General features: G+C 40.7%; 1 protein-coding gene across 1 annotated transcript; it reads right to left on the bottom strand.

Annotated features, from left to right (window-relative positions):
• Nucleotides 1–623: 623 nt before the first annotated feature.
• On the bottom strand, nucleotides 624–7589 carry LOC143736738 (uncharacterized). The gene is made up of 6 exons (XM_077227388.1): nucleotides 7157–7589; nucleotides 6589–6903; nucleotides 2971–3243; nucleotides 1732–1854; nucleotides 1593–1644; nucleotides 624–1512 (listed from the first exon to the last, which is right to left on the bottom strand). Exons 1-6 carry the CDS (start codon nucleotides 7203–7205, stop codon nucleotides 1407–1409), a joined length of 918 nt encoding a protein of 305 aa, XP_077083503.1. The 5' UTR covers nucleotides 7206–7589; the 3' UTR covers nucleotides 624–1406.
• Nucleotides 7590–11371: the final 3782 nt, after the last annotated feature.

The raw sequence follows: 11371 nt of genomic DNA, 5'->3' as shown, positions 1-11371 counted from the left end.
TGTTAAATATCAATTTCCATAGTATGGAGAGAATTGAGTTTTTTCTCTCTTGAGTTCTTGACTGAATTTTTTAAAGAACCCTTTATGCCAAAAATGTTGTATATAATGATATATCTTAAATGTTTGCATAATATGTTAATGTTTAATGGGTTATTTCAGTTGTTTCTAGTGATGTTTAATTCATACAATTTCAAAATAAAAAGGATGAAAACTAAAATTCAAATAAAGGGGCTCCATTTAGATGACAATGTTTTAGGGGCCTGAAAACTAAAGCTTTTAAAAACGTGAATCTGTGATAAACGGTGATGTAATGCGCATTATGCATTTTATACGTGTGTAGAGTTTCTTTTCAAAGTGACATCGCCATCTACTGGCCTGGCATGAATAATACAGCATTTTTAATCATTTTCACAGATCCGTGTGAACAGGGATCGTTTTTACAACGTTGTCGTTTGTAAGCGAGAAACGCAAAGGAGAAACTTTTCTGTTTTTAGTACATCGTTGTCATGTGAACACACCCTAAATCCATAAAAGTATCTATCCCATAATGGGAACCCCTAAAAAATCTATATATGAAACACCTGTGTAACACTCATGTTTAAGAAAGACTGAGAGTAGCATCCAACTGTATCAAAAGGATTTATTAACAAACATAACAGGAAAAAATCCAAGGTAAGTGACACGTAGGCAAAACCAGAATAAATCCAGACACGGGGAACTAAAGACCAAACACGCGTTACATCCAGGAACACATCAGACGTTGAACGAGGGAAACACTCAAATAATTACACAGTTTCTTTCCATAGTGATTCATTACCCACACATGTTCTTTGTTAACCTCTTTGTTAACCTCTTTGTTAATCCTATGGAAACTAAACACAGGCAGTAAACACAGGGAATAACAGAACCAGAAAATATGCTTCAAAGTAAAAATCACTGAACACAAAACAGGACAGCAACTGTCCGCTAACATTCAGTGCTACAATTCATTATAAAAGTCCTGGTTACCAATTTACATAGAAAAATTTCTTTGTTCAAAAATGCTTGTGAAATTTTTCTATTTATTATATGTTAAAGCTGCCATGGTTTTGGTCAAGTAAAGATTGAAAGGCAAATAGTACCAGAAGCGTTACGTACCTTTTGAACTGAATGAGAAGAAGCCTTCAGATATTTGAGCCAAATGGATTTTTTTTTTATAGTTTTATAATTATTGTAGATAAAAAGGTTGAGTACAGGAATCATCCTTCAGGAGCTTTTCACACACAGAATCCAGGTCAAACCCGCAGTAACGGCTTCAGTTCTTCGTTTGCTTTTAACGGAAGCTTCTGCCTCATGATGCTCCCAGTCCCAACTCGTATAACTATTTTCTTGTGGAACACGATGTCAAATCAGCTCCATTCTTTGCATTAGCATGCATGCTGGTTAATGTTCAGCTGAATCTTGTTTTTGTCCTCCTTTCTGTCTCTGTGTTCCATTGTTTTTTCACCACCACCGGAGGCAGGAGTAGTACCACTTCAAAAAATAAGCATCTAGGATAAGTATTGGTGTAAACTGCTGAGTCCATTACATCTATGATCTCTGTGGTATATTACCGTATATTCTGTAATACATTCTGGATGTCTGGGATATTTTCTTTAATTGTTTCTAGGAAATACAAATCATAGTTAATAAAGACATTATCGGTCATGCAACTGTTGTATTGTAAAGTTGATTTTAAGATACGTTTGTTACCTCTCTGTGTATATGCATATGCTGCAGCCAAAAGTAAAGCTGTAAGAAAAATAGCCCCCATCACAGACGGAATACATGAACCGCACGAACTGCAAGTTTTGCTGACTTCACACCTCTTCTCCTCTAGAAAGAAAAGAACAAAAGAACTCTTCAATTGCATGCATTTAGACTTCCTATTCACTGGCTCTGCCCTGTTAAAGCACCAGTGCAGTGAAGTTACAGGAAATAAACTGCTTCGGTCTTTCTAATGATTCTTCAGTGCATTGAAGTGTATTTACGCCCTCACTGCACATGTGTTAAAGTCAGCATGAAATCAATATTGACTATTCTTTTTTTTTAATGTAATACTGCAGTATTTATTCTAAATGATTTGTGCACATCATTTTTATTATTTGTGTGCCTCGTAATCTTGAAGCAAAATAAGTTCCCCTTCCTCTTGCAATGACATCTCTTCTCTGAAGACATTTTTTTCAGGCATCAGGGGGTGGAAATCACACGAGATCCACAAATAGCACGGCCCGGGCCAGAGTTGCCACGTTGCTATCAAAGCTTTATTAGAGTTGTCAAAAAGTACAGACTTCGGTACTGAAATTTTTAAAATGTGCCGATACCACAACTTACCTTTAGCATTTTGAGCTTTTGAACAGATTTTTAAACACCTCTGATTGGCCATTGTGTTAGACGCCCTCAACATATGTGTCTGTGATTGGCTACAATGATCAACAATGACATCTTAGACGCTCTTCCCAAGCGCTTAATAGATACACACGGGAGAGTTTAAAAGCAGACGTCTATCAGCTGATCCCTCCAGTATCTATCCATTTAAGCGCTCGATAAAGAGCGTCAATCATTGATCAAGCGTTGATCATTGTAGCCAATCACAGACATTTAGGCCCGTTCAACAGTGCTCAAAATGGCATTACAAAATAGTCACATTTTTAATATTTCAGTACCGACTTGATACAGAAGTTGGTACTTTTGACAACTCTAAATGATATTTACCTCAGGCACATTGTATGTGTACACATGCGTGCACGTAAAAACCAAAGTGTACTTTGTTTAATATGATTTTTACACTTTCCTGCAACCCTTCTGTAATATCATCTATAAATCAATGTGCGGATCAATTTGGCATATTTGCTTGTGTTTCGAAGCCCTGACTCTAAACATACATAGTGTGCAGCATCTTAAATAAATGTAAAACCTCCTCACAGAGTTTCATCCGTTAATGAGACCCACCTGAACATCCCACTGTGATTTGTTTGGTCTCTGTCTGTTGGCCATTGGAGGCGGTGCAGTTGAACGTCACGTCTCTGTTGCCACTAAATGACATGAAAAGAACCAATGAAGAGTTGACAGCGTTTCCAGAAATATACGATCCGTTGAACTCTCCGTCGGGAGTCCAGGAGAGATTCACATTTTGGTGAAACGCAGTGCAATTAAGGGCCACATGGCATTGGCCGTCTTTGAGGGAATGAAGCATTTTCTGGATTGTTGGTTCCTTGAGTCGTTCTGCAGTTGGGGACAAACATTATATCAATAATTCAATCTAACTGAAAGTCATTATCACTCTTAAAAATAATGGTTCTTCATTGGTATCTATGGTTCCATGAAGAACCTTTACCATCCAAAGAACCTTTCCAATGCTAAAAAGGTTCTTTATAGAGCAGTGGTTCTCAAACTTTTTTCGTCACGCCCCCCCTTACATTTTTTTTTACCACACCCACCCCCAAAATTTAATAAATAAAAATGGAAAGATTTTTTAAATAAAAAAAAAGTGCAATGAAAAACACCTGCAATAGTTTGCAAATCAGTCGCACGGGGAAAAAACCTTTCGAGAGAAGAGTTAAAGAGAAGAGTGCAAAAAACGGATGAAAGAAGGGGTTTGTGGTTGAGAGAGGCACAGCATCCGCCACACGTGTAAATGAAGCGTTTACTATGGCTAAAATGTTTGTGTAAAGTAGTTAACTATGGCTACATTTACACTGTCAGTCCAAATCCGATTATATTTGTATCCGATTGGAATCTGATCTAAAATGATGTCCACACTGTGTATCACAACTGTTCAGATCCGATTTGTGTGTTCATGCAGCTCTTTGGCAATATGGCAATGACGTTACGTTGATGGAGGGGTTTGCATTTGCAATAGAGATGTTGTCGTATTTATATTGTACAACATGTAACTGTGTATCCTCCGCGCTGGACTCCTGCGTCTCGAGCTGCAGAACTGGAGGAGGCTGGTGTGCACAGCTTTATTCCAAGCTCTTACAGTATCTGCACCAAGCATTTTCAAATCAAGCATTTTCTGCTTATCAGGCACTTTGCAACAACACAGCCTTGTTTCGGCAGCGACTTTCAGCATGTTCGCTATAACAACGTGTTGTTTACGTTTTATGTGGCGTGAGAAAGTCACATACCACGCGAAATCCGATCAGAGCGTTCAGACTGAAGCGGATTTCCTGATATGTGATTTGAATAGGATTTCAAACCACACATGGATGTAGCTTGAAACGGATTTCATGTGCTTTTTTTAGACTGACAATCTGAACGTAGCCTATGTCGGGATAAGAAACAGAAGGAAGAATAGAGGTAAGGGCTAGAGAAGCGCTCGTTCGGATCGTTCGACTACTTATTAACTTTAGTTCGTCAAAATTGCACGCTACTAAGTCCTTCTCTATATGATTTTGCAGCTTCCATGTGTTTTTTCCGTAGTTTAGACATCATAAATTAGTGTAACGGTGTGTTCAATAGTACATAAACAGTGCAATCCATGCTGTTGTTTACATCCGAGTATCTCCAATATGGCCGCGCATCCGGGTAACTGACCAAATCGTGACGTAGGTGCAAAGCAAACCCTCTATAATAGAGCTCGGGATCGTTTTCTCACGTCGCGATGCATTGTGGGAATCATGGTACGGAAGTAGATGTACTGTATAGTAGGCAGTACGTAATTACGGTGGTCATTAGATAATATTAGGTTTAATTTAGGTTATTTTTATGAAAATGGTTTAGTATTGCTGTATTGTGAACTGCTGTAATCGGTCTCACGATTGACAGGGCAAACGCCTCATAAATCATATATATTGGTGGTCTTTTTGCTTCGCTTTGTAGACAACTCCGTTAGCGCTAACGGCTAATGATAACTATTATTTTTATCACATGGTCAATAGATTTTCAGCTGCCAGAGTTAACTAGCTAGCTACATTTACATTGAATGTATTAATTTAGCAGTTACCTAAAGTTCTGCTGTTCAGATTAACGTTAAAGTACGATGCTGTGTTTTGGGAGCAAGCTGTTATACTGATGTAGCTGTTAGCCAAATCAGCATATCAATAGATAGACTAGAGATTGTGGTTAGGTCACATGTGAACTATGAGGAAGGAGCAACCTCAGCCGCAGGAAGGATGTAAAGGTCAGTAAGCTGGGCTGAGTTGAGTGGGGGACAGAGGCGGGTGACTCTGGGACGCCAGAGTCACTGTCGAGCCCTCTTATGGTGTCGTGGGCTAGTCGACGAAACGCTAACGGAAGGTGCCCACCTGAAGACCCTAGAGATGTCTCCTACTCAGCTCAAACCAGACGGTTGTCATGAGGGGACCGCACTGTGGTTGCAGCCGTTGTGTGTGCAAATACACTGCAGCTATTGACACCAGACAGAAGGAGATTCACATCACCATTTGGAAAGAAGCGTAAATGGATGGAGAAGCATAGGTTACTGTAAAGCTACGTCTTAGTTGGTGCTTATCTTGGCGATAGCCGAGTACAAATCAGCATGACGTTTTAACATCTGCTCTCGTGTAATGGAAATCATGGTTAGTGTAATACTGACAAGCTATGGATTAATTTGTACCTTACACTTCTAGAAAGCATCAGCCAATAGACACACAAATGCAGTGATAATTCCTAGCTATAGTCTCCTCTGTACTGGACCTTAAATGGTATTCTGTTGCTGAATCTGTAGCTTAAATGTTAAAATGCTTTATTATTACTAATAGCTTACATATTATTATATTGCTGGTGCTCTGTAGTTTAATTGTTATTATTACATGGCTTGGTTGAATACTAATATTGAATGCGATCTGTTATTTCTTGATAACAGACCACTGCTAAGTATAACACACCGTTGCCATGAAAAACGGAGCGTTGCCATGGACACAGTTCTGTTCATTATTACCATCGTTATAGCAATACAATCGTTTTTAAATCAATAAACTCTTTTATTTACCCGGAGATCGGCCGGTTACGCTATTACCTTATTCCAAACCGGCCTATGCGTGACCTCTAATATGGCCACCGTTACCCACAATGCACCGTTCCATGACGTCTACGCCCGAGCTCTATAGTGGAAAAAGATTCTTTAGATCGGAGGTCTTCAATCCTGCTCCTGGAGGGCCGCTGTCCTGCAGAGTTTAGTTCCTGCTTCAGCACACCTGCCTTGGTATATTCCAGCGAACCTGAAGAGCTTGATGAGCTGATGTGTGTTTGATCAGGGCTGGAACTAAACTCTGCAGGACAACGGCCCTCCAGGAGCAGGATTGAAGACCTCTGCTTTAGATTGTTAAAATATGCTACGAATAAATAGTTTTTTTTTTTTTAAACCTATACTTTAACACACTTTTATTTCACTTCTGGAAGTATGGAATTACTAGATTGTTCGCTACTGCACTATTTGGTTTGTATGTCTGTTTGTTAAATAAAAAATAAATAAATAAATAAATAGTTCTTTTAAGAACTAACCCCTGAAAGATTCTTTGCGGAATCTGTCTTGTGGTTCTTCTATGACATCACTTTTTGAAACCCTTATTTTCAAGAGTGTCAGTTGATTGTTAGTTAGCAGACCGTTTCAAATATCTCTCTTACCTCGGACTGTGAGATGAACTTGAGTGCTTTGCCGACCATCTGTGAAGTTGACCAGGGCCGCAGTGTATATCATGCTGTCGTTCATAGTCACATTTGTGATAGTTAAATCTCCCGTTCTGTTGTCGAGCTTAAGTCGACCCTGATGTGTCCAAAAACTGTATAAAGTCACATTGCCGTTCTTTAGACTTGCAATGAATGTTGTGTTCGTATAAATGGACCACTGAACTTTGGTGAGGTTCCATGATGGGTCTGCACCAGTTTTCAAGACGACTGATTGGCCGAGGTAACCAGTGATATGTTCCTCTCTACCGCACACTGCAAAAACGAACACAGATCATTTGACATATGTGACAAGAAAATGTATGTGACATTTTGTTGCTTCACAAAAAAAGGGAAACACCCTGTTTCCAATGAAGCAGAAATCAGACTGACTTTATTTCTTAATGAAAGAACAATTTCTAAACAAAAAAATCTTCAACAATCTTGCCCAAAGGACCAAACTATGTAACATCAACTCAACAAACTCTACACGATACAACAACGTGAAAGTGAAATCCAGTGAACTCACCTTGTGGAATACACATGATACAGAGTACCAGGATTCTGCATGGACTCATTGCTCGTTGGCTTGTCGAATATAAATCAACAGGTTCTTTAAACTTAAGCCGCTGGCCTTCCTTCCCGCCGGCCCTGAGAGAGCGAGTCCTAGTCCAGAAAACGGTCGACTGAGACCTTCAGAGTTCTCCTATGATACAAGAGAGAGAATAGGGAAGTGAGCACTGAAAACACGCGTTTCCTCCCACTTCATATCTTGTGCTAACAGACGGTAAAAAAACAGAGCGTTAAAATGAAGCCATGGTGTTTTTGTGGACTTTCTTAGTGAAGAAAACAGAGATAATCCCTTCATGTGTAATGGCCATCACAGCGTTTTGAAAGCAGTCGTGACTCAAGCGTGTGCATTTGTCTAGCATTTAAAACAGGCCGAAAAAACCCCGAACAGAGACACTTCCTCTTCATCACAGACGTTATTCACAACTTAAATGTTAAAGACACCCCACAACTACTGACACTTTGAGCTTGACCTTTAGCCATCGCATCAGTCTTCAAACAATATGCTAATTTCTTTTTTTTTTACAACAGCAGTTTAAAGAAATTGGCACAATTTACTCACCCTCATGTGAACAAAGCTGTGGAACACAAAATGTGTTTTGGAGAACGTGTTTGCAATACAATAACTGTAAATGATATCTGTTGTGCTCAAAAACAGGAAAAAACTGAAATATATGAGGTATGGATGTTTTTCAAAAATGATCATATGACTTTTTAAAGACGTGGAAGAGCACGAGTCATATGATGACTCAAACAACACAGATTTTGAACAACATGAGGGTGAGTAAATGGTTTTTTTAAAGCAGAAATGGTAAATGTTTTTTTTTTTAGATTGTTTTTTTCTTACAGGAACCAGGATTCCAAAAGTCATATATATATATATATATATATATATATATATATATATATATATATATATATATATATATATATATATATATATATACAGGTCCTTCTCAAAAAATTAGCATATTGTGATAAAGTTCATTATTTTCCATAACGTAATGATAAAAATTTAACTTTCATATATTTTAGATTCATTGCACACCAACTGAAATATTTCAGGTCTTTTATTGTTTTAATACTGATGATTTTGGCATACAGCTCATGAAAACCCCAAATTCCTATCTCAAAAAATTAGCATATCACGAAAAGGGTCTCTAAACGAGCTATTAACCTAATCATCTGAATCAACTTGCCCAATTGGGGAATTTTGGGTTTTCATGAGCTGTATACCAAAATCATCAGTATTAAAACAATAAAAGACCTGAAATATTTCAGTTGGTGTGCAATGAATCTAAAATATATGAAAGTTTAATTTTTATCATTACGTTATGGAAAATAATGAACTTTATCACAATATGCTAATTTTTTGAGAAGGACCTGTATATATATATATATATATATATATATATATATATATATATAAACCTGAATATATGAAGAAGCCATATTTGAAAAGTGTGATTTCTGATTAACAACCAAAAACACACATTAAAGTTTTCCGTTTTTAGTTGAAAACGATGTCACGTAACCAGCCCCTAAAATATTTTTATTTGGTAGTAATTGAGTTAAGAACATTAAAACAATTCCTTACCAAGTAAAAACAACTGACTTAAATTCACCAATAAAGTTTGGAAAAATAAAAGAACGTTCAGCTCATAAATCTTCTGGCATCATAAAGCTTATTTTAAAATAGATTTTTTTTTTTTACATAAACTAGGAGCTATTAGGGGTCATGGTGAGAAATTGTTCACACCGGCAGGCTATATAAACTTTACCAGTTTAAAAATGCTTTTCACTTTATCTTTTAAATTTGTGATCACACGTACTCTGTGTATTAGAGGACGGCGGACACGTACTCTGTGTATTAGAGGACGGCGGACACGTACTCTGTGTATTAGAGGACGGCGCACACGTACTCTGTGTATTAGAGGACGGCGCACACGTACTCTGTGTATTAGAGGACTGCGGACACGTACTCTGTGTATTAGAGGACGGCGGACACGTACTCTGTGTATTAGAGGACGGCGCACACGTACTCTGTGTATTAGAGGACGGCGCACACGTACTCTGTGTATTAGAGGACTGCGGACACGTACTCTGTGTATTAGAGGACTGCGGACACGTACTCTGTGTATTAGAGGACGGCGGACACGTACTCTGTGTATTAGAGGACGGCGCACACGTACTCTGTGTATTAGAGGACTGCGGACACGTACTCTGTGTATTAGAGGACGGCGCACACGTACTCTGTGTATTAGAGGACTGCGGACACGTACTCTGTGTATTAGAGGACTGCGGACACGTACTCTGTGTATTAGAGGACGGCGCACACGTACTCTGTGTATTAGAGGACGGCGGACACGTACTCTGTGTATTAGAGGACTGCGGACACGTACTCTGTGTATTAGAGGACGGCGGACACGTACTCTGTGTATTAGAGGACGGCGGACACGTACTCTGTGTATTAGAGGACGGCGCACACGTACTCTGTGTATTAGAGGACGGCGGACACGTACTCTGTGTATTAGAGGACGGCGCACACGTACTCTGTGTATTAGAGGACGGCGGACACGTACTCTGTGTATTAGAGGACGGCGGACACGTACTCTGTGTATTAGAGGACGGCGGACACGTACTCTGTGTATTAGGGGACGGCGCACACGTACTCTGTGTATTAGAGGACGGCGGACACGTACTCTGTGTATTAGAGGACGGCGCACACGTACTCTGTGTATTAGAGGACGGCGCACACGTACTCTGTGTATTAGAGGACGGCGGACACGTACTCTGTGTATTAGAGGACTGCGGACACGTACTCTGTGTATTAGAGGACGGCGGACACGTACTCTGTGTATTAGAGGACGGCGGACACGTACTCTGTGTATTAGAGGACGGCGGACACGTACTCTGTGTATTAGAGGACGGCGGACACGTACTCTGTGTATTAGAGGACGGCGCACACGTACTCTGTGTATTAGAGGACGGCGGACACGTACTCTGTGTATTAGAGGACGGCGGACACGTACTCTGTGTATTAGAGGACGGCGGACACGTACTCTGTGTATTAGAGGACGGCGCACACGTACTCTGTGTATTAGAGGACGGCGGACACGTACTCTGTGTATTAGAGGACGGCGGACACGTACTCTGTGTATTAGAGGACGGCGGACACGTACTCTGTGTATTAGAGGACGGCGGACACGTACTCTGTGTATTAGAGGACGGCGCACACGTACTCTGTGTATTAGAGGACGGCGCACACGTACTCTGTGTATTAGAGGACGGCGGACACGTACTCTGTGTATTAGAGGACGGCGCACACGTACTCTGTGTATTAGAGGACGGCGGACACGTACTCTGTGTATTAGAGGACGGCGGACACGTACTCTGTGTATTAGAGGACTGCGGACACGTACTCTGTGTATTAGAGGACTGCGGACACGTACTCTGTGTATTAGAGGACGGCGGACACGTACTCTGTGTATTAGAGGACGGCGGACACGTACTCTGTGTATTAGAGGACGGCGGACACGTACTCTGTGTATTAGAGGACGGCGGACACGTACTCTGTGTATTAGAGGACGGCGGACACGTACTCTGTGTATTAGAGGACGGCGGACACGTACTCTGTGTATTAGAGGACGGCGGACACGTACTCTGTGTATTAGAGGACGGCGCACACGTACTCTGTGTATTAGAGGACGGCGCACACGTACTCTGTGTATTAGAGGACGGCGGACACGTACTCTGTGTATTAGAGGACGGCGCACACGTACTCTGTGTATTAGAGGACGGCGGACACGTACTCTGTGTATTAGAGGACGGCGGACACGTACTCTGTGTATTAGAGGACTGCGGACACGTACTCTGTGTATTAGAGGACTGCGGACACGTACTCTGTGTATTAGAGGACGGCGGACACGTACTCTGTGTATTAGAGGACGGCGGACACGTACTCTGTGTATTAGAGGACGGCGGACACGTACTCTGTGTATTAGAGGACGGCGCACACGTACTCTGTGTATTAGAGGACGGCGCACACGTACTCTGTGTATTAGAGGACGGCGCACACGTACTCTGTGTATTAGAGGACGGCGGACACGTACTCTGTGTATTAGAGGACTGCGGACACGTACTCTGTGTATTAGAGGACTGCGGACACGTACTC

Source organism: Siphateles boraxobius, unplaced genomic scaffold, assembly GCF_051911475.1.
Source record: "Siphateles boraxobius isolate OS27281-9 unplaced genomic scaffold, OSU_SipBor_1 130, whole genome shotgun sequence".
In the NCBI taxonomy this organism is placed as follows: Eukaryota; Metazoa; Chordata; class Actinopteri; order Cypriniformes; family Leuciscidae; genus Siphateles; species Siphateles boraxobius.
Note: the sequence above shows the minus strand (reverse complement) of the source record. Positions and strands in the feature narration are given on the sequence as shown.

Excerpts from the sequence above, each read along its gene's own strand:
- LOC143736738 (XM_077227388.1), bottom strand. The coding sequence starts at position 7,205 with ATGAGTCCATGCAGAATCCTGGTACTCTGTATCATGTGTATTCCACAA. Across the intron at positions 1,855-2,970 it reads AATCACAGTGGGATGTTCAG|AGGAGAAGAGGTGTGAAGTC; the intron begins GTGGGTCTCATT and ends TTTTCTTTCTAG. Across the intron at positions 1,645-1,731 it reads ATATGCATATACACAGAGAG|AAACAATTAAAGAAAATATC; the intron begins GTAACAAACGTA and ends TGTATTTCCTAG.